The sequence below is a fragment of the Phaethon aethereus genome (genome assembly GCF_964289735.1).
Source record: "Phaethon aethereus genome assembly, chromosome: 9".
NCBI classification, from domain to species: domain Eukaryota; kingdom Metazoa; phylum Chordata; class Aves; order Phaethontiformes; family Phaethontidae; genus Phaethon; species Phaethon aethereus.
Genome location: NC_138585.1, coordinates 24,298,042 through 24,321,960, shown reverse-complemented (window position 1 = coordinate 24,321,960; position 23,919 = coordinate 24,298,042). Strand labels below are relative to the sequence as shown.

Below are 23,919 nucleotides of genomic sequence, written 5' to 3'. Positions count from 1 at the left end.
AAATCTTTATGTTCTCCTCACTAATAAACTGCTATGGCAAAAGTCCAAGTGATTACATAGGGCAGACCATCCCAGAAAGAGTCATTAAATAAGACAGGGAAGAAAAGTTTATTTCTAGCTCACTAGGCCAAGTCCCCCAAAGTTCTTAGGCATATAGCTTCCATTTACTTTAGTAGGAGATTAAGCATCTAATGCTTGCTGCTGCATTTAATGTGTCTCTGGGCTCTCAGCCTCACCCTCTTTTAGGTATATTAGCTATTGCCATAACACAGGAAAATTTTAAAGAACCAATTTTATTGTTACATTATGATTTTCCTTATATTGTGACGTAATTGCTAGTTGCTTTTTTTAAACAAGGTTTACTGCTACCTTACTAGGCGTAGATAAGATCTCCTGCTTAATGAGCTTGATACATTGCCATGGGTCATTCCCAGAACCATGTGAATTTATTGCACTGATAATCCAAAGTATTAATGTTTTCAGATTCTGGTCCATTATTTTACATTTCTCATTGATACACTGAAACAAGCAAGAGAATACTTATATAAAATGCAGCACTGTCACTGCATTTATCAACTACTAGTTGCCTGCTGCTTCTATGAACTTGTCTGGATAGATGATGGCTACTCAAAATAGTGTTTCAGACATGGAAAATTTAACTAACAGTCCAGATCCAGTATCTCTGATCAAAAGAATCTCTCCTCTGTGTTAGGATAAAGTTTGTTGCGTGCTCCTCTTTGGTATAGCCAGAGCAACAGAAAAAGCTAACTTGTTGAATTTTAGCTTGAGAACAAGATGTCCCTGTGTCCTCTTCAAATACTGTTGGCAAATATACAGACTAGCAAAAGTAGCCCTTTAGCCATCTGCCACATACCCATCTGCCACACACCCATCTCCCAGCCAAACATTTACACCTTTTTTGTGACTAAAATGAAGGTTTCTGTCAACTTTTGCCACTGCATTACCTGGAAATGGCCTGAAATTGAAATACTAAGTAATGATGATCTCAGATTGCAGTGAAACATACTCAAATAACAAATCACTACAAGAATCTAACAGTGTAAGCCCAATTCTGCGCTCTTTGCATAAAAACTGTATGATTCCAGGCATGCTTTTATGTATGCTTCCACAATGAAAATGTATGGCTGAAGATCACCCTGAAGTACTGCTACAGCTGATAGAACAGACCACTGTTATTCTTGTTTTATACAATTTTGAGAAATAAAACTCTAGAGTTTTGAAAGTTGGCTCTGGACTTCATATATGCCAACCTGCTAATCTTGCACTTGACAATTAGAGAGGCACTGAGGTCTTGCACTTCCTAGAGCACTGATGCTTCGTGTATGTATCTGCTGCTTTGCATCTGATTTCTGTACACACAGATGTCAGACGGGCATCTTTTTAAGTACAGGACGCCCAGACACCCACACTTGGTGCATTCATAAACCAAGATACATAAGGATCTGTATTTATGCGGCAGCTTTAAGCCAAGAAATTCAAAGTTATTCCAAAAGTAATAGAATTATCCAAATAACTTAATTGAACATTACTTTCAAATTACCTTTTTAAAAAAAAAAATGCTTTAATAAAGTTTTCCTCCCACTCCTGGAGCCATTTAAGGTTTATGCTGCCCAGGAACTGCAGCCTTGTGTTTCTGCAGATGAATGTTCTCTCAGCAGCATAAAATTAATACTGCTAAGACAACACAGAAGCACAGAAAAGTCCCAGAACCGGACGTGGTCTGTACCGTTAGATGAGCAGCAGGCTGTATGCCCGTCTTTTCCATTTATACCACGAATTGCAAAGTGATGTGCTGTCCTTTAGGAATAAGAGTCACTCTATAAAACGTGTTTGGGGGAGAGGAGGAATGACAAAAACTCACACTGACTTCAGCTGGGCTAGAATCCTACCCATGGTTAGGTATCAAAACCCCACAGGCTGGGGGGAAAGAAGGGGAAGCAGCACGTAAGGAGCAAAACTTTGCGAGAGCTGGACAGATGGAGCCCAGACTTCCCCAGAGGAGGAGGAGGGTGTTCTGCAAGCCTTAGGAAAGGGCGGCAGAGGCTCCTGCCGAGGGAAGTACCTTGTAACTGAGCCGAGAGGGACTCTTGATGCTGCTGGTACTTGAGCGCCGTGGCCTCAGCCTTCCTCAGCTGGCCCTGCAGCTCGTAGTAGAGCATCGCCCCGTAGAGGAAGCCGAAGACCACAGTCAAGAGCAGGAGGGTCTGGAAAATCCGCTTCTGTTTTCGGGAGCACATCCCGTTGCCCATGTCCCCGGCAGGGTCCCGAGGGCCCCCGCCCCTCACGGCTTAGCAGCAGGCAGCTGGCGGCAGCGGACGACGAGGCGGCGGCATCGGAGGCCCCGGGCCCGCGCCGGGAGAAGGAGGAGGAGGAGGGAAGAGGAGGGAGGGTCGGAGGGAGGGACGGAGGGGCCGGCCGGGCGCCTCAGCCCCTGGGCACCGCCGCGGCACCCCGGGCGGCTTCCCCCTGCCTGCGGGCCCTGCGCGGCGGAGCGGAGCCAGCGGGACTCTGCGCGGCGCGGGGCGGGCGGCTCAGCCGCATGCTGCGGCCGCGAGGCTGCCCGGCCCCGCGGCGGCGGGAGGGGGCGGCCCCCGGCTGACGGCGCCGGTCCCCCGCGGCAGAGGCGGGCTGCGGCGCTGGCTACCGCGGCCTGCGGGAGAGGGGCTGCGGGGCGCGGGCGGCTCCCCGCTCCGCTCAGGCGGCGCCTTCAGCCCGGCCCCGCCGCGGGGACCCGCCCGGCCGGTGGCACTGCCGCCACCTGAGAGGAACAAAGGCAACTTCCCCGGCCCCGCACTTACGTGTCACCTCCGCTCCGCCGCGGCTCCCCGCCGCGGGATGCCCGAAGGAAGTCCCGCTCCGGGCGCGGCCTCATTGGGTCCAAGCGCGGGTCTCTCCCCTCCCTTCGGGGCGGCAGCGCCTGAGCGCATTGGGTGTCCGCCGCGTCCGTCCGGCCCGCCCGGGCGCTCCGCTTCCCTACGCCCGCCCCTTTCCTCACGCCCGGCCGGGGCGGCGGGGCGGCCTCCCGCCTTGTGAGGCGGCGGGGGACTGAGCCGGGGCGTGCGTGACGCTGCGTGGGGCAAGGCGCGTGGCGGGCGTGGCAGCCGGTGTGGCGGGCGTGGCACCGTGTGGGACCGCCGCCGCGGCCGGGGCCGGCAAGGCCTGCGGCGGCTGGAGGGCACCCGGCCCCCCGCAGCCACGCCAGGGCCGCCCGGCCTCGGGGAGGTGAGGGATCTGGCACTGAGAGGGCAGAGCCCCAAAGAGCCTGATTTTGTAACCCAGCACCTGATTTATTTATGCTCTTCACCACATTAATTTATGTTCCCCATAGGTCGTTGGCCGTACTTGGTTTCGGGGTGCGGGCTGCACCCGAGAGGTGCTGCGCGTCGCGGCCTTCTCGCCTCTTTGCCTTTTGCCTTCCTCAAGAGCTGAGCTCAGGTGGATCTTGACTGAGGCACAGAGTATGTCTGCGGTAATACCCTGCTCCCAAGGGCCGCTGTTGTGCGTGAAAAGGTGAGGCAGGTCTTAGGGCATTTATCCTTAATCAGCATGATTTTGGAATGAGCGTAACTAGAGTCCTCTCACCTAGTGTATTTTATTACAGGAAAAAAAAAACAACCACCAAGACTCGAGCTAAACTAGAAGTAATAGTAAGCAAAAAAAATCAAAGACATAACTCTAGTTACGTTTTCTAAATACATCTAACTCGTCGATTGGTGTTTTTCATAGGCATTATTCTGTCCTTAAATGAAAAGCTACATCAAAGAGGCTTAAAAATTTGTTATTCAAATAGTCTACATATCCCAGTAATTAATAGCAGTCGGTACCACAAACTGGTATGACTTCTATCTAAATGTATTTCAAATTTTTATTTGTTGTCTTTTAATTTAATGGAATGCCTTGCTCTCCATTTGAGGACCAAAGTGTTCAAAATTATGAGTTAGACACCCAGGAAGAAATTGTAATGTCTTTGAAATAGCGATACTTCAAAAAAAATTACAGTCTTTTCTGTTGCCTTTAAGAAGCTTCCTGAAGTTCTTGAAGTTTCATTTAAACATTTTTATTCAAAATCAGGAGTGTTTCAAAGTGCCTTATTTTCATGCAGGTTTACAGCATCTATTTCTTTCACAAAGTCATCCCAGTAGGATTCTCAGTGTCAACCAAACTCCAGCTTCCCTTCCTTTCCCAGACACCTTCAGAGACATCCTGTGCATTCTTGCATTACCAGGCTCCTCAGGCTGAGCTCAGTTAAGTAGAATGAGACAATTCTTAATTTCTAGACTGAGCCTACAAAATCGCAGCTATTCAAATTATTTAATGTCTTGTGTTTCCACTTGTTGCTTACATTACCTTTCATAAAATCAGCCTACGCCTTTAGTTTTGATCACTTTACACTGGAGAACAGTTGACTAACCAGCAACTTCATCTGAATATGGTAGTCACTTTGCGTTATCATTATGATTAATAGCCATTACAAATTCAAGAGGACACTGAACTGACATCATTATTTAATACCTATTCCAAATCCATTTAATTGATTATACTGTAAATATACTTTATCTGCTTGTAGAAATTGGCAGTATCATTAGCAAATGCTGAGAAAAAAGCAAATGAGTATCTCCTTTTGCTTAATCAAATATTACTTATATTCAGTAATAGCTAGTGATACATCTCCTCTTCAGCTCATGTAAATTGTGGTTCTTCACGAGCAAACCAATTAGACTTAAAATGAGGAATTTATTGGGAGCAAGGGACTATTATGTGAAGCTATTAGGCAAATTTGAAATGGTAGTCCCAAAATAGAAAGGTTTGGACCTAAAAGAGACCATAATATATTAAAAAGCATTAAACTAATTGCCAGGAGAGGAATGTTACTTTGACTAATCACTGAATAAGTTACTGATATAATCAGGAAGATGGAGGAAAAGGGATAAGTGCTTTCTGAGCTATGGTTTTACCATGGGAAGCATGCTCGGAGTCTGCAACAGGGAATTCATGGGCAGGCATTTCTACGCACCTATTTATCATCTTTAGCTTCGTTTCCTAAGCAAATGAGGCTTGTGCAATCAAACCGTCTGTCAGTTTCTGCCTTGTAAGGACAAGCAGTTGGCCAACTCATCGGCCAATTTCAGACAAATTTAACCAGGTGTCCTGGTTTCAGCCAGGGTAGAGTTAATTTTCTTCATAGAAGCTAGTGTGAGGCTGTGTTTTGGATTTGGGATGAGAAAATGTTGATAAGGTGCTGATGTTTTGGGTTGTTGCTAAGTAGTCAAGGACAGTCCAGCTTCTCATGCTGGCCTGCAGCGAGCAGGCTGGGGGTGCACGGGAAGCTGGGAGGGGACACAGCCGGGACAGCTGACCCAGGCTGGCCAAAGAGATATTCCATACCATATAACGTCATGCTCAGTATATAAAGCTGGGACAAAGAAGAAGGAAGGGGTGGAGGGACGTTCGGAGTTATGGCGTCTGTCTTCCCAAGAAACCATTATGCGTGACGGAGCCCTGCTTCCCTGGAGATGGCTGAACACCTGCCTGCCCATGGGGAGTGGTGAACAAATTCCTTGTTTTGCTTTGCTTGCGTGCGTGGCTTTTGCTTTACTTATTAAACTGTCTTTATCTCAAACCATGAGTTTCCTCACTTTTACTCTTCCGATTCTCTCCCCCGTGCCACCATGGGGGAGTGAGCGAGCGACTGCGTGGTGCTTAGTTGCTGGCTGGGGCTAAACCACGACAGTCCTTTTAGTGAGGAAACTCATGGTTTGAGATAAAGACAGTTTAATAAGTAAAGCAAAAGCCACGCACGCAAGCAAAGCAAAACAAGGAATTTGTTCACCACTCCCCATGGGCAGGCAGGTGTTCAGCCATCTCCAGGGAAGCAGGGCTCCGTCACGCATAATGGTTTCTTGGGAAGACAGACGCCATAACTCCGAACGTCCCTCCACCCCTTCCTTCTTCTTTGTCCCAGCTTTATATACTGAGCATGACGTTATATGGTATGGAATATCTCTTTGGCCAGCCTGGGTCAGCTGTCCCGGCTGTGTCCCCTCCCAGCTTCCCGTGCACCCCCAGCCTGCTCGCTGCAGGCCAGCATGAGAAGCTGGACTGTCCTTGACTACTTAGCAACAACCCAAAACATCAGCACCTTATCAACATTTTCTCATCCCAAATCCAAAACACAGCCTCACACTAGCTTCTATGAAGAAAATTAACTCTACCCTGGCTGAAACCAGGACACCAGGTTGTAGAAATGTTGAGCAAAATTAATTTCCTATAAATTTTGAGAAATTAGAGGAAAAATATATGAAGTATAACCCCCTAAGTTCCCTAACAGAAGGAAAGGCTACACATGCTCAGACTCGGCTGGATAACAGAGAACCTGTTCAGGGGAGAGATGTTAGAAATACCCCATTTCTTTGGGACATGGGTTCTCGCCATCAACCACAGATGTGGGAAGCCAGTCCTCAGTAAGCTTGGACATCACAGAACTACATGGGGTTTTTGTTTCTTTTGTTTCTTCTCCTCCTCTTCATGTAATTCTCTTTTATTAATTTTCTTTCATTTTTTCACTGTCAAGTTTTACTAAGATTGATTCCATGATTATTTTGTAGCTAGCAGTTTCTAAGAAAAATGATCATTGGACAGCGTTGAATTTTTCCAGGATGATCCGATGAACACAGCAGTTAAATAGATCAGGCAGCAGGTCTTTTATTACTTTTTTTTAAATCCTACCAATCAGTGGATCAAGGATCCAAAGTCCAAAGTGATGGAAATGTACAGTGGAGGTTGTCCCTTACCAGTCACAGCCCGTTCATTTGGTTGCCAGAAGTTAAGGAATGTACTGGCAAGTCATATGTTGTTACCTCTCCAGCTACAAAGTACATTCCAACTGCAGACATTTAGGCAAGAATGACCTTTTTATCCAGTGACTAAAGCTTACTAATGCATACAAAGATTATTTTAACACTCACTGTCATCTATTAGCAGTGAGGAACTAAAGGAATAAAAAGGTTAGACTTGAAGAGGTGAATGCTCCTGGGAAAACTGAATTTATCCTTGCCTGAGGTCATAGTTTGTGACATTAGGGGAAGTCAAGCTTTTTATAGCTGACCTGTCAGCTGCCTGTGTCTGAGTGTCCAGCTTAAGTAATCAGCTGAACTCTGTTTGCTGATGTCCTAATTTGAGGTGAGGACAAGGAGGGCTGTGTTTTAATACAGAAAGCGCTATGCTACTTAACATTCTGGAAAAAAAATCAAACATAAGGTATCCCAAACTGGACACGCAAAGTTAATGCAGCTTTGACATTTCTTTTCTGGTGCCTCAGTTCTGGCTGTAGAACAGTAGATGATGACTGACTTCTACCTCATGGATGCATATAAAGAAACATTTTTCTAAATCACTTGGCATTCGTGGTAGCAATGGAGATAAAACACTGGTAAGAAAATTCTGCCTAGGTACATAGAATAATTTAAACAGCATTCCATACTGAGGTGAGAAAATGTGGTTACTAGTGGAGACGAGTAAGGAGGCTACACTGACTTTGAGTGTCTTGTTTCTGGTCCTTCCTGACTTAAACAGGCTTGTGATTTTACTGGTTCCAAAACATTATCCTTTGTAAATAATTAATGCACGTAAGTAGACGCATTAAAATGTACAGTTGTTTTAATAGGACTAGGAAGTAATGGAGCTATGTATGCCTACAAATTCACTATATGTGTGACACACATAGGATGCACTCGGAATTGCTGTACATTCTTTTACGTCATTGCCATACAGTCATCACAGATGAACTTCAAGGGGCAGTACTTCAGCATATCCTGTGTTGGAGCTATTAGCTGTCTGTCAAGGCAGAACAACTTCTAGGAAACACTGGGATTTGATCAGCCTTTTGCTGCAATCCCCAGAAAAAAACCTCATACTGTTACGTGCTCCATTGTTCTTAACGTGAGAGCTACCATAAAAACTGAGAGTAAACACTTAAAACAAATATTAGGATCCCAAATCATTTAAATACTATGTTAAATCATGAATTGACTTTAAACAATGGTCAGATGATCCACCTTTTAAGAAACTTGCAATTGGAAATCCCTGTGTCCTGAGGGCTGGTGTTTTGCCTAAAAAAAAAAACAAAACAATGAGTGCTAAGGATAATATGAATACTTTTAGGATTAAGGGGCTGGATATTTGCGCCTTTAGGCACTTATCTAACAGCATGTCATTTGCATAGAACAGAAGTGCTCTGAGACAGGGATCTGTCCGTATTTTGGTTCTGTGTGTTTTGTTTGTACTACAGATCAATCTGAACCACTAAGTGAAATGCAAACAATAATGCTCAGTCTGCCCCATGCAGGTGGGTGTGTTTTGTAGTGTGAGCAAACTATGCATAAAAGACATGGGGCTGTGCCTGCAGTGAGGTGAGAACAAGAAAAAAATTTGGGCGGACAAAAAAAACCTCCTGGGAGAGCACCATGCAAGTATCCTGGACACAGGAGCCTGGTGGTTTTTCCACATGGTTCAGTGTTGGGGAATCCTGTGCCCTAGCTGAAAAACTCTGCGAGGGAAGTGGGCTTCCCCATTTTACTGTTTCAAAAGATAGCAGCTGCATTCTGTATTTTATGAGTTAGAGGAAAATGTTGAACTTGGGAGTGCTGACTACAGACATTGTTTTTTCTGATACATCGAATAATCCCCAGTGATTACATTTTCCTGGTGCATTTCCCATTGGGCTGTCCCGACTGGAGGCCATGGCAGGTGGAGGAGTAAATAGGTCAGTGAATTTTGAATTTTTCCGTGCCCTGCTTTTTCCAATCTTGCTGGACTTGTCTATTTTTTCACAGTCTTTTGGTTTTCCAGCACCTGAAAAAAAGCCAGGGTCTGATATCCTACAGCTGTAAAACTGTCTGGCCTTCCAGGAAAGAGAAATCTCATCTTCATAACTGTTTCCATTATCACTGCACTGCAAGATAGGGTAGTGACTGATGAACTAATGTACATTTCATTTACATCTGTGATATCTTCGTGATTTTTTAAGGATCTGAAATGGAGACACTTAAGCAGAGTTTGGAAAGAACTGTTTACTTTGTAGAGCTAATTCAAGGCGAGGAAACAAGCACTCAGGAATTTATGTATAAAATCTGAAGAACTGTAGATAAAGAACTTTAAATGAGATTAAAATAAATTCAAGACTTTAACAGCCGTATTCATATTCATTTTCATCTTCATGGGACTATCATCCCCATTAGTGATATTATCATGGCCTGTCAAACTCAGAAATAGAAACTGTTCTTCCAGTCAGTTGCAAAGTTATCCCTGGATTGTAGTTTTATTTTAATTTTAGTTATTTACTTCCAGCTTTTGTGCTTATACACCAGGAAAACGTGTGCAGGCTTTCCTCACAAAGCGTTACTATCTGTCCTAATTGTTAGTTTTGGAAGTGCTTTACTCTTACATTACAAAATAAAATTAGTTCCAGTGCAAAGACATTTTACAGATTTGCTCAAGAACATAAAAGAGTATACAGGAGAGAAGAAAATAGCTGAATTTGAGAAAGACCTGTCAGAAAAATCTTAAGCTCTTCTCCTGAAAGATTTGTAACATTTTCTGTTTCAAGTCTCACTGTTGAACTCAGTAGGAGTGGTTGCAAATAAACACATATGTACTTTTTTGCAGTGTCTGGGCCTCAAGTTGTAGAAGGAACTAGGGATTCACTGAGCTCTTGCTAAAGAAAAGAAGTCCTTAATTTCAGTGAAAACATGATTCATTTGTTGTGTTTCAGAAAATGCTGCAATTTCCCCAGTTTTTTTCCCCTAGTCTGTAGGACTTCATTGTGCGAGGGGGTTTTTTTTATGTTATTTTTTTTGTTAGTGTTCATGTTTTGTGTAAGTATTCGTCTTACTGGTAGCTCAAGTGCCTTGAAGAATTTTAGTGGAATTCTTTGCCATGTGAGCTGCTGGAGGATGAACATGGTCCTGGTGTTCAGATGGCTCAATGCACATGACTGGACACTTGAACAGATGCAATGACCCTGGTCCCCAGGTTTGCAAACCTTTTCTCTATTTCATGTATCTTCAGTGTGTTTTAAATTGTTCATCTGTGTGCACCGTCAATAATTTATATCTGAGATATCCAAAATTACTTTAGTCCTGTTGGTGAGGAATTACTCTTGACTGCTTCCTGTTGAGGGCCGGGGGGTGGGGTGGGGTGGGTGTGTGCTACCAAAACCACATTGAGCCACATTTTGCCTTATTCAGTTTCTGTTTGAGTTCCCTTGAGTTGTTTTTTGTCGCACTCTCTCCTCCTCCTCCCATTTACCAGCAGATAAATGCTTGCTGGCAGCTTTCAGCCGCTGCCACATCAGTTTTCCTTGCAGCTTTCCCTGTCTGTCCAGCTCGTCAGTCAGTCTGGGATAACGGCTATTCTTGCAGAGGTTAGGTTTATTATGCATGCACATATAAGTGAGGGTGACAAAGTAAGGAATCACTAAGGACCTTTTACATGGACATGGTCCTTAAAGAAGCAATTAATGGTTATACCAGTAAAGTTCTTCAACTAGCTGTAGAAATGACATTGGAAATTGATCTTTTTGTCTGTGAAAACGCATAGCTTGTCTTTTGGCTTGGATCCGTGCAGCACTGTAAGGACAGGGAAAAAGCTCCCAGGAGCTGTTTGTTTTTGCAGTTATTAAAACCGATGAGCTCAGTGTTTGGAAATGCTGGAAAAAAGGGAGAGAAGATCTGGAGCAAGGCAAGGGAAGTCCCTATGCAGGGTGGAGAGAAGCACCTCAGATAGTCGGTGCCACCTAGTGGGAGCTCTCCAGAAGACTGAGTAGAAACCAGGCTGCTGCTTTACACCCTGAAGAAGTCTCATAGAGGCCAGGCCGTGACATAAAGCAATCATTGTTGAGGGTGTGGGTGCTCAGCAGCATCAATAAGCAAAGCAGGGAGTGTGTGAGATAAAGGCAACAGCTGGTGGACCATGTGTGAGTGAAAAAAGTAAAGTTAATTAAATCTCTGGTACAGCTCCGTTACAAGGGGACTCGTCTTTTAGAGTTAGCTAACAAAAAACCCTCTAACAACAGTGTTCAGTCAGTATAGAGGAGTTCTTTGCCTGTGATGTGACACAAACTAACTGGAGTATTGCTCTGAAAGATTAGGGAGAGACATGAGACAGTGTGTACATGCATGATTTATTAATCATACCTGAATTGTAAGTGCTTTGAGGCACTGGCGCTCATGAAGTCTTACAAGCATTTACACAGCACTTTTACACTGTGAATAGAGTAGTGCTATGGCTGCTAGTAAGAACCTGTGTATGGAATACTGCATAATAAATAATGAGCCTCGAGAGTAAAACCTACTTGTTTGTGTTATCAGACTTTCTTGTGTTCTGGCCATGATCATGAACAGCCTCTAAAAGGCATGAAGTCCAGCTCAGTGCATAACTTTCCTGTTTGATTTTTTTAAACTTTATTTGGTTTGCTTGGGAAACGATGCTGTAGCCAGCCAAGGGTGTTGTGTTTGTGTGTTGTTCTCTTTAAAGCCTTGTTCAAGCGGACTTATCAGAGGGCAGCAATCTCAGATATTACATTCCTGAAAGTTTCATGCAAATCGGTGGCTGGAGAGAGGAGAGTGAGCCATGAGGGAAAGACTGAAATGTGGTATCAACTAGTGTCTATTAACACGGAAAAATACTTTATAAATATTGGAAGCACAGGAAAAGCTACCTTTATTTTTCATAGTAAACTAGAAAACACAAGACTTTCAAAGATAAGCTTCTGTTGGAACTATTTGTTTAGGCAAAAGTAACAGAAAACTGGTAGAAAAACAGGAATGTGAACAGGATTAGGGTATTAAGCAGCATCAGTGGTTTTACTCCCGATTACACTCTCTGAATTGGAATCACATTGCTAGAGTACGGTCATCATCGTACCCCAGCACCCTGCCTGGTACCATGGCACCATTTAATGCTACAGAAGTTCTTAGCTGGAATATATTTACATGCTGGCAGAAACCCAAAGGCAGCATTTGTCTTACCTGGATTTGTCTTGCTGTTTCATAGTAGAATATCTGAGTGTACTGTGAAAATATTCTTGTTATTTTCCACTTGTTCTACTTTAAATGTAAGATAACCTTGTCCCCGGGGAGGTTCAGAACTACAATACATGACTGCCAGCAGACTGAGGAAGTGGTGGTCGCTCAAGAAGGTGCCCTGTGATTTAAAAGAGTGTGGCAATTCACATAGTCCAAGGAAGAGCAAATAGGAATGGACTGAGCTCCCTATCGCTATGCTGCCCCTGGGACTCCTTTGCTGCTCTCCCTTCCTCCCCACCTAGTCAGCCCTTGATCTGAAAAGAGGAGGTTTTGATTCGTGGGGCAGTTATCTTTACATCTGTAGGAATCAAAGTTATATTTACCATAAGTCAGGCCAATCCTTACGGAGGAGAGAGGGAGAGAGAAGAGAGAGCCGCAGCCCAGTGGCCCAGATCATTGGTGACAGTCCACACACTTCAGGAAATATCCCAAATCCCCACAGCATCAGGTGTACTTGGGAACCTGAGTCTCTGTTGTTTCTCTTTGGATATTTTGTGCTTTTTGGAGTCTCACTTATGCTGACCTGCTAGAAGGCTGGGACATGAGATTTTGTAAGACTAGTTGTACATGCATGTTATTTCCAGCGTGTGGTTTATTATCTGCTATTCAAAAGGAATCTCCTTTTCAAACAGCCCCACAGAAGTTCCTGTATTTAAAAATAGCAACCGTAAAGTGCTTGCATTCTCCCTTTGACTTTTCTTCTTACATATTGCATGATTCAAGAAAAAGCCTGTACATATAGGGGGGAAGTGACACAGACATATTGCTCATGATGAGAGCACTAAGCAGATGGAAAACAGAGCAGAAATTTGGCAGAAGCAGTAAGGAAGATTAAAGTACATCTGGAGTAGAGCTGTGTTATTGCAAAGGATAAAATAATGAAAACAATTGGAAATCAAAATACATTATTGTATATATTAGCATTCAAATACCAGCAATGAGGAGAGTGAATTTGACAAATTTTGGTGAAATAATATTTTGTTGTGGTGATCTTTCTACAGTGACTCAGGTAAACTTCCTGGTTGCTTAAAATTAACTTGTTTTGTCTGTAAAGTGCCTCAAAGAATGGAGATGGCTGCTGCAACAAAGCAACATGGCTTTTGAGTTCATATAGTACTTGTAGAATAAATGTGCTGCTAGGAAGCTGATTTTTTTTCCAGTTTCAGATAGCAGGTTACAGTTAGGTAAAAAAAATCTGAAGGCTACAGTTAGGTAGAATAATTCCTGACCTCCTACCCTTAAGAATGGTTGATTAAAAGTGCAATTCCTAATGAAATCAAGTATGCATATATATTTACATAAGGTCTTCACTTCTCAGAAGAGGAGCATACTATGTAAGGTGTATTATGTAAATAAAACAAAGACTTGAATTCCTGCAGACAGTTTTCTGGGTGACATACCGGTTCTATTAAAGTCAACATCAGATTATTGAATATAGTGTACTCAAGATTTCACTTTTACTTTCTTTCGTCTTCACAATTTAATATGTGATTACTGTGTTTTGACTTGACTTATAACCTAATGCATGACTAATGCTGATATGCAGTGATAAAACTTCCTGTTAGAGTAAATCCCAAGAAACTCTAGTAATTTTATTGTCAATTTGGACTCACACCAATTCTCTACCAATGTAGAGAATTTTTTCACCTTTATTTCCACAGTAAAAATAAGAGGCCCCAGATAAAATATGACAGCCAGACTGCATTTTGGAGGAGTTTAGGTCCAGAACCAGAGCTGTATTCTGCAGTCTGAATCTTTTTCTAATTAAAATACACTTGATCTACTGTTACAGTGTTGAAGAGCTTTTGAAGTCAGACTCTCACTTTTTCACTTCTGCAGGGTATTTTGAGGAAAGAGGCTTGTCTCTGTTTTGGGACACATAAATGAAGTTTGGTTAATAGATTATAGTCACCATAGACTAGATCAGATTGTAAGTTTCATACTCCACTTTCATTTGTTCATCCTAAAAACCTGAAATTTTTACTGCATTTCTCTCAATGGTATTTGGAGACATATTAGGTTTCAAAGTGGGCTTACTGAACTTTCTGAATGTATTTTTTTTTTCTTCAGCATACACTGTTTTTTAGGGCTCTGTTCATGTGTTTCAGTGCAATTTTTGAAACTAGTTCAAGAAGTAGGTTTTATATGATTTTCTGAAGACATGAAGCCTCAGGATCAGTCAGGATTACCCGTCCTCTTTGGACACACCACCTATATCCAAATATGCCAATATTTCTCTATAAATATCAAAGGCATACAGCCTGGTCTGAAACAAAGTAAATGTTTTAAAATGGAAAATAAATTTCCATTTTTTTAGTGGGAATTATGGTATCTAGGATATTTTGCTTCAAAACACGTTCCTTTCTTTGTTTGAAAGGAACAGCTAAAACCCTGACTTTCATTAGCTTCACACTACTAGCAATGTGCTTTTTACAGCCCACTTCAAAACCCATGCAAATATATCATGTTAGCTCATTTGTGTGTGATGCAACACACAGCTGAAAACTTCAAGGTTCGCAGAGGCTGGATGACACTCCATAATGGCACTTTTGGGGAAAAACAGGTGTTCCAGAAGAGCAGGATTTGGTTTAAACTTGATGCTTCTCAGGCAAGCTAGTACTCCCACAAAATTCCTGCTTGGCGAATAGTAGCCTGTAAACTTTGTGGGATAGTAGAGTGCTCTGGGTGACCTGCATGTGCATGTATGGAAGCTACAGCACCCACTGGGTTGTTACGCTGGATGCTGGGGACCAAAGCACAACTGAGCACACAGACACCTTGTTGCAGAGAGAGAGAGAAGACTGCCCTAAACACTCCTCCGCCTCTGGCTTCTCAGTTCAGATCCTCAGAGAAAACCTAGAAGTTGCTTCAAAAGCTAACCTGGAACATGAACATTTCCTGCTACTAACAGACAAGCTACTTTTATGGCTACTACAGATTTTCTCACTCTGTACCATCTATGAAGTCCTCACTGTCCCAGGGGTACCTCTCTTTCTTCTGCTGCTGCCACAGGGTCAGAGGAGCTCGTCTCTTCCATTGCTAACATCCCTTCTTTTCCCAAAGTGCCAGCACCTTCTTTCTCACAGTAACTGATTGAGTGAACGCCTCAACTCAACTCCTTGAGCTGAGTAAACTCCTTCCTTGGTGTCAGCAGCTCAAAGGTTGGTGCTTCTAGTTTAGCACGTGATGAAAATGGAAGACATGCAAGAAATGGAACTCAGTTAGATGAGAAGCAGTAAAGAAGCAAGCATGTAGGTACCATTTGCCTTCTAAAAGGCGCATGTATTCTGTGATAATTAACCTGTAAGTGGCATATGCCTAATGTTTTTAGTTAGCACAGCATTTCTTCTGGCAATAATAAGCACTATTCAAGGTGCAAAAGCTGTTGCCACTAGTCACAATTTCTCTATGCAAGTATGTAAAAAAATGCAGAGTGTGTTCCAGTTGGTTGGTGCTTACCCAGGTATTGTGCCAAGGCTGCAAAGCCACAGGTTAACGATAATAGTGTTTGGGGTTTTTTTCAATTACAAAGGAAATTGTGCAATTAAGCATATGTATAGCAGGTCTGTATAATAGGAAACTTTACCCAAGAGATCTGGTCGTAGGTCTTGAAATCACTGGAAACCTTTTTTAGTACTGCATGGGCCCCAAAGCCTCTATTTATAAAACAGATCCAGAACATGCATCCAAGCTTTCTATCCTGCGTCCGTGCCATAGCGCTTTGTTGGGACACAAATGCCTCTGAACTCAAATTCTCCTCGACTACAAGAAACATTGACTGGGATCCTGCCTTTAAAAACAGCAAAGTAAATGAGCCTCTCTGCTCAATCACAAATAGTCAGGCCTTTGTTAGCTGAGCAGCTTTTAACGTAAAGATCTCCTACGCAAAAAAAAGAATGCCCTATTTGTCACAGCTCTTTTCTGAGATGGAGGGATAAGTCTTGTCAGTCCTCAGCAAGGCAGTGTACAGATAAAACTTACTTGAGACATGGCAGATGGAGGTTACCGTCGTCTTTGAATCAGGGGAAGGAAGAATTCAGCCATGGCTTCTGCACATGACATTAATATTGGATACCCTGTTTTGGATACCGTGTTGAAAAGTCTTGACATCATCCTAAGCCAGATGGGGATCACACTGTAAATCTCCAGTTTTTGTAGGCTGGGGGAATGTTTCTCACTTCAAATAATAAGTTGCTTTTACTGAAACAACCAATTAGGAATGTGCTCCTGCCAATTTAAGTTACTTTCCTTTGCACCTAAAGATTAAGTCTGGAAAAAATGTTTTTTGATGTTGTACTTCGGTTATACTGCTTCTCTGCCCAATCTCTTATAAATACCGTTCTGCCTCGAAGTTTACGTGGACTTTACTTTGAGGCCATAGTGACCCCTGAGATCAGGACCCTGTTGTTGAACCGAAATTGGAAAAGAGATCACAAAATGCAGGGTATGACCACTTTGTTTTGGACAATGATAAATGCACGGTGAAGAGCTTTTAACTAGTGTATTTTGATCACTAGAGCCCATCTAGTAAAGGCCAGTAATGCCGATACAACTGAAAAGATGACGATGGGGGAGACAAAAAAAAAAGAGACAAACAGGCTATGATACCCAGCTCATTAATAAGCTTTTTAAAAGGAGGAAAACACACTAAAAGAATCCTTACTCCAAGTTCTCTGGTGTGTCTTATTTTCTATGTTCCTTCTAGAACGCAGCTGCCTTCTGGACAAAGCCACCTATGTTACGCCATATTATATGTTTCTGATGCATATTCATCAGCAAGAAGCTTATCCAAGCTTTTTTAGGACTCTCCATTTGGCTTGAGAGGTGCATGACCTGTAACTTCATCTTGTCATGACAATAAGCACCCCAAAATTAAATGACTCAAGTATATTTGTGGCGGTATTTGCAGAAACAAATCCAACAAATCCTTCTTGCGTTCTTAGTAACCTATCAGATGCTCAATAATAACTGCTTTGAAGTGAGTATATAATCCTTTTTGGGGGTTTTCAATGAAATATGACTTCATGTTTCAAGATGTGGCAGTGATGTGGAAGCCTCTGTATGCAAATCAACTGCACCAATTATTTTGTGCCAATGAGAAATTGTTTTACTTTTTAATGAGACAAGAAACAATGACTAAAGTACAGTCATGTTATACATTAAAAAGGAGCAGTATATCTGTTAGCCAATTTTAACACCTTGTAATGAGAATATATAGTGACAGAAGTATTTCTTACAAGTATGGCCTGATGGTAGAACGCTGAGATGTTCTGGCTCCCAATTAGCACAGTATGGTTCTACTTTCTATAGGCATGTGCGCTGTCGTGATGGGCTGGTTGCTCTTCAGAGTGCTCACGCGTGGTTCCAGTGTTCATTTTTACACCGTGTTTACCCTTTGCAGTATACGGATGGCACTGCCGTGACCTTCTCAGCAAAAGCAAAGCGTCGCTGGTCACTACAAACCAAACTACTCTGATCCATTGGGCGCTTCTCTCTGACACGGGGTTTTTGCCAAGTAATTCCGTTTGCTGCCGGTCAGGCATCCGAGCCGGGAACCAGCTCGAGACTCGTCCTCCCCCTCCGTTCTTCTCTCCTCGTTCAGTGATCTGTCACTGCCTTCTTTACATTTCGGTTCTATTTACCCTCTGTGATGCCTCAGCAGCACGCGCATGTGTTCTCCTGCAGGGAACATAACGCTAAGGGTCAAGCGCGTGGAATTCTGACAGCACTGTTTCGTGTGACAGGTCAGTCAGTGCCACCTCGTGCCCTCACTCGGGGCCGAGGACCTTGCATTCAGTCCCTGGGGGCCACAGAAGACGCGGGAGTTGCACAGACGCCCCTTCCGTCACCAAACGCAGTTCGGTGAGGAGAGGAAAAGGCTGGGCCCGCGGGTCTGCCCAGGGCCCCACGACCCCTCCGCGGCCCACCCGGCCCCGCCGCGGCCCCGCGCTCTCCTGCGCCGCGGCCGCGCAGCCGGCGCCGCCGTGGGCTGGCGGGGCCCGACCGCCAGATGGCACCAAGTCACCGAGGCTGAAGGAAACCTCCGCCCCGCCGGGGCGCGGCGGCCAGGGCCTGGCTGCGGGGGAGCGACCCAGCTCGGCAAGGCGGGCTTCGGCGGCTGCTTTGCCGCCGTTTTGTCGGACAAATCCAGGTCCCGTGAAAGCACAACCACGTCGGTTTACATTTCGGATTTAATGAAACGGAAAGCTCTCCAGAAGGTGACTACGGAGATTGAACTAAATGCCAAATATTCAAACTTCCTGACAAAAAGTCCTGGTTACAGAGTTCCCTAAGGCAGCATATTTCTTTCATGGGGATACGTGAAAGCACTGGGTCCTGAAAAAGTCTCCTGGTCTGAAGGATCTTTGCGAGAGACTTTTTCAGCCCACTCACCCTTCGCCCTCCAGGACACCTTTGTGGAAAGCCATTTGCTCTCATCCACCCATCCCTGGCTTCTCTCATGCACCACAGGTTCCTCACAGAGCCGGAGCGGAAGGGGTTCAGCTCACGAGCTGGGCTGCATCTGCCCTGGGGGACAGCTGCTTGCTGTTGGGGGTTTTCTGTTCCTCTCCCCTCATGCCAGCAGCACTGTGCGGCTCCGGGTGCGTGGGGAACGTTTTCAGCTCTTGGGAAAGGATCTGCAAGATGCTGTAAGATGTTATGGCTTCTATTCTGCCCTGCTCTGATCCCGTTTCTAACAGCCCCAGTAAAAATTCTAGTTTAAAAAGTGTACCTGGTTCTATATCTAATACTATAGCCAGTACCTACTGGCTTGAGCTGGCTTGTGGGTTTGGAGATTAATTAATCGGTGTACTGTCGCCAGGGTGCACTGCTTTCAGTGACCATTTTGTACATACATAAATAAACCAGGATTTTTGTTTATTACAATCTTTTCATTATCTGCATTGGGCAGGTTCTGGCATTTTACAGGGGCGGTTTGACTGAATAGGTTAGCAACTTGGAGCAACAGCATTTCATCCTCCACAAAGCAGTAAGTACCACATTGACGCTTTTCTTCCACTTCACTTGAGAGTAGACTCTGTCCAAGAAAAATAAAAGCTATTTGGGGCCACCTGTCCAGATGTGTCCCAGTTTTATTTCAGAGTCAAAAAAGAAATGGTGAACGTGAAATAGAAAAAAATATCCTTCCCCAACTGGTGGAGATTTCATCACAGAGTTCAAGGATGTTCACTCTGTCACTAAATAAGAAACTGCAACTGTATGTTAATGTACACCTAAACTTCCCATCAGCTGATACAATTTCATGCATTAGTTACAAGCCCTTTACTATCTTGAAAAAAAGAGGGAGCATTATATTGTACTATACGTGTGCCTAGGGCACTGGCATGGGCCTCAAGATAACTATGTCCTGTCGCCACTTCGGCTTGACTTTGGACATGTTCCATACTGCCTTTGTCATCTCTGTGAATTAGGGATGGTAATTTTCTTCTTCCCATGCATTGTTTATTTATACTATAAAAATTTAATCTCTCACTGTATGTTTATTGACAACTGATTTTACTTCAATGAGTATCCCTAGATGTTAATACAATGGAAAAAAATATTTCACTGCTATGATTTTTTTATTGATTTTTTTTTTCCTGTCTATAAACTGGTGATAACATTCAGGAAAACTTTTCCAGAACTTTAAGGCAGCCTTTGCCAGAGGTTTGTAAAGGGTTTTGACATCTGCAGAATGAACATGCTAAAGAAGTGCCAAGTGAGATGATAATAGCTTATGTTTATTACCTTGATACAATCTGCAGAGTTTCAGTGGAAACAAGCCGTAAGTGCTTGTACCCAGCTGATGGAAACTGGGGTCTTACAAAACTTTCTAATTCCCTCCTTCGCCCCACCCTGGCTCTTCCTCCTGCTTTTCATTGACCTACTGTTCTCGGTGTGCTGGTGAGTTGCTTATTGTCAGTGCAAACTTGCTTTCACGCAGCCCAAAGTTGCGTTGTAAGTAAGTGAAGCGTTTTGGTTTAGGTTGCTTCATTATTTTTCTTCACGGTACACCCTGACACAAGGGTGTTTTTGCACAGCTTAATTGAAACCAACAGCTAACTGACCTGCACTGGTTAGAATGACCTACCAGGTATCAATTCAGTGTACTTGGACTGCTTTTTTGGCTTGTACACAAATATTTATGGAAAATTGGGTTTAAAACCTATTGTAACAGAGCTGCTGTAGCACCAGGGGATTATTTATGTCTCAGAATTTCACCCCTTAAAATCCAGGTTTTATTTCACAAATAAAAAATGCATCTGTTAATTTCTGCTGAATGGACATTTTACTACTGCACAGTCCCACTTTTACTGGGAACTGCTCAAATTGGAGGCCTTATTCAAGGCCCTAAGAGGAGAGGAAAGTGGAAATCTGTGTACACAGGGGCTCACCAGGGCAGCTCCAAGCAGGGCTTTTGGTCACTCACTTTTCCCGGGAATAGCTTTTATAGGAAATGTTTGTGGAGGAAGAGTCCTAGTAACTTTAAAAGCATTGGAAACATATTTTTCTTTTCAATGGACATCTGTTGTGCTAAAGAGAAAACGGGGCTTAGAAAATAATGATGACTGTATCTCCATATTATTTTCACTGTTTGTACATACCCAGAACAGACCGTATTTGTCAAAAGTTTTGCTAAGCATTAGTAAGTGTTGATGTAAGTACAATATGCTGAAGTGTGCTTGTAGATATCACATAATAATTCATAGAAATATAAGCAAAAGACAGAGTATCCACAGCAGTCTGGAGTTCATAGTGCTAGAAGGGAGCTCTTAATTCTTAGAAGAAATTATAAATGCTCCTGGAATGCAACTTCTGCAACTTTCGTTTGTCATCTCTAAACTCGTTGACTGTGCTTTGTTGGCAACTAAAAGCAAGTCAGTTATGGCATGAGGGATGTGCTGAACAAGGTCAAGAACGTTTTAAGGCAGCAATTTCTTTCCTTGGTAGCATAAGGCACAGACGTTAAACAGCTAAGCAAAGGTTAGGATGATTCAGGGTCAGCCTTAAAAGCACTAGCCTTAAAAGAGTCAAACACAAACACACAATGGCCCAGAATTTTCTACTGTTTGACTGTTTTTATAGCTGATTACTCCTGAGTGAGCGTAGATAGTCAGTAAGCATAAAAAGTCCTGTTGGGTTTACACCTAAAGTGAGAACACTGTAAAGGTTTCTTTTAAAAACCCATTTTTTGGTATATTGTAAATGTGCCAGAAAAGGTCTTTGTGGTATGAAAAATTATTCTGGAGTCCAAGAGTTAAAAATTGTCCAGGCTGGGTAGCAACAGTCTTTGTTACAGCTTCAGCAGAAATTGGACATAGTCCCTTTTTCTGGAAGATAAGATTATGGGCATTTTGGTTGTTAGAAGAAGAAGTTTCATTGTGTGGGAATAATTCATGTTTTCTAAGTATGCCACATTTCTTCAGCATGCCTTTTCTACAGTCAAAATATGGCTGTGTCCTGTCCATCATCTGTCTCAGAAATGGGAAAATGAGTGACAGAAACTATTTGTTAAAAAATGTTAAAATTATTCCACAAATGCTGCAGGAAAGATACACTGTTTATGTAATTACTCTGTGGTATATACACTTAAAGTGGAATATACTGGGGAAAAAAATTCAGTCAATGGGGTATGCTAAAGGTCTTTTATTTTCATGGGTGCTTCACTTTGACAGCTCTGATTTGTAAATCTGTGGATTCTGGAACACTAACTAAATTTTAGTGGGATAGCATTTGCCCCATATAACCACATGCTAGAACTGGAGTTTGCTCAGCAAAACTGTCGTCCCCCACCTCCAAAGATCAGATCCTTTCTTAGCATCCTGATCTGTCTAAGGCTTAATAGTAAGAAATAAGGCTAATAAAATTATTGCAGTAGGGAACAGGTGGAACCATTCATGTTCTCTGAAGTTTAGGCTGGTATATCACAACAAGATACTGATTTCTAGAGACTGATAGTTTATTATTAGTTTATTCCTCATAATTAGTATATTTGTGTGCTCACATGGACTTCACAAGTCACATCTGAGCTCATTATCTTGAGAATCAGACCTGTTATTTTTGAAAGCCATCCAGTCAATAAATTAGCTTGGAAGAAATGATAGTCCAAAACACCTTTTCAATAGTTTGCTGTCATGCTTGGTTCCTGTCAAAGAGAAGCTTGAAGTTTTTGTCGTGACATATGGATTAACTGAGCCTTCCCTGCTGTGAGAAGACAAAAGACAATTGGTGATGCATGGAGCAAACTGATCTTAAAACAGAGGCATCAACAAAGAAACACGACAGCATGAAAAGACAGAGTACAGTCTGCTGTCCACATTTACGAAGTCATTCTGTCTGTAACTCCAACATAAATCTATTGTCTTCTTTATCTCATAGTAAGTGACAGTGTTCCGTAACTACAGCATCTCAAAAAACCCTGCACCTCAGAGAAAAGTAGGGGCATGTTAACCAGAGTTTCTTTTGCTCTTGATCATGCTTACATACTTGTTACTGAGCCACAATAAGCTCACCCAGCATCAACGAGGAATAATTCTCCAAGCACAGTTCCTTTCTTTGCTCTGGCTTTCATTTGCTCTTCCCCACTACTGAGACCATGTGGAAATCTCAGTGTGATAAAATAGAACAAGCTGATCTGTGATTATTTTCCCCTGGTTATTTGTGCATGAATATGCCTTTTACCTGATCTAATTTTAGTTTTTAATACCTTTATACATGCTTCCAATATATTTAAATGCTACATACCATTTAATGTGACCTTGTAATTACCGATTACATCTTTATGATGCCTCCTGTTTCTAGCTATAACACGGAGGCATAACGCAGCTGGTTCTCAGCTGGTGTAAGGCAGTGGGTCTGTGCTGGATCAGCTCGCATCCTTCTCCAGGTACTGAAGGATCAGTGGCTTGTTAGACTGTGTATGAGGGGAAGTCCCTGTCTGACAGTAGAAGTGACACAGCCATGATGGCTTTCTTCTAGGAGTGCAGCTTCAGGAATTTTGAACTTCCTGGTGTGACTTTTAAAATTTTGCTTCAAATGAATCTTGATCATTATCTGCTGTTCTTGTTCTGGTGATCTCAATTTGTATGCTGTTCTTTTACCCCTTAAAAATCTAAGCATTTCTATTTCAATGTCTTTAGTAACAAATGCTTAGTATTTTCTTGGTTTTTAGAGAAACAGACATTTTATTTCCTATCTCTTCAAAAGTATCTCTCTTCTCTGAAATTCAGGATATCTGTGTTAAAAAATTAATAGTCCATCGTGCAGTTGTTGTCATACTGGCTATTGCTTTTAAGTGTGATTGATTCTTAAAGAGCAGCTAATAGAGCTCTTTGCCCACTATCCTCTTGTCATTGCTGTAGATAAAAAGAAACCTTTCAGCAAGACAAACTATTGATTTTATTACAACTTGTGCAGACTGTCATCAAAACAGAACTAGAAAGCTTGATTCTTCCTTTACTAATTCCTATTTTACATTGGTAATCCCTCTGGTTTGTTTCTGGGAGAAATAAGTGAGAGAAGCTCACACACCTTTCTGCAGATGGAAGAACTGGAACCATCATCCCTTAAAACATTGTCCCTTAAAATTATTCACAAGAAAAGCATATGGACTTGCATAGAAACTCTAAGAAGCTAGAAGAAGAAAATGGTCAGATCTTATTTTGCCCACAAAGCCTTTAATTATTGATGAGATCTACCTGCTTACATAACTCCTGTAATGTAAATATACCTGCATATCACATGCATTAATGGATTTGTCCTTAGGCCATCTTGGCAAGGCAAGGAGAATTTAAAGGGAAATTTGAAATTAAAA

The 23,919-nt window shown here is 42.7% G+C and overlaps 1 protein-coding gene across 1 annotated transcript in view; it reads right to left on the bottom strand.

Annotated features, from left to right (window-relative positions):
- Positions 1–2,409, bottom strand: part of GOLIM4 (golgi integral membrane protein 4) — a 33,503-nt gene extending 31,094 nt beyond the window's left edge. The window contains exon 1 of the mRNA XM_082003725.1: positions 2,084–2,409. Within this exon, the coding sequence (XP_081859851.1) occupies positions 2,084–2,270 (187 nt within the window). The 5' untranslated portion in view covers positions 2,271–2,409. The remainder of the gene's footprint in view (positions 1–2,083) is intronic.
- Between the last annotated feature and the right edge of the window lie 21,510 nt (positions 2,410–23,919).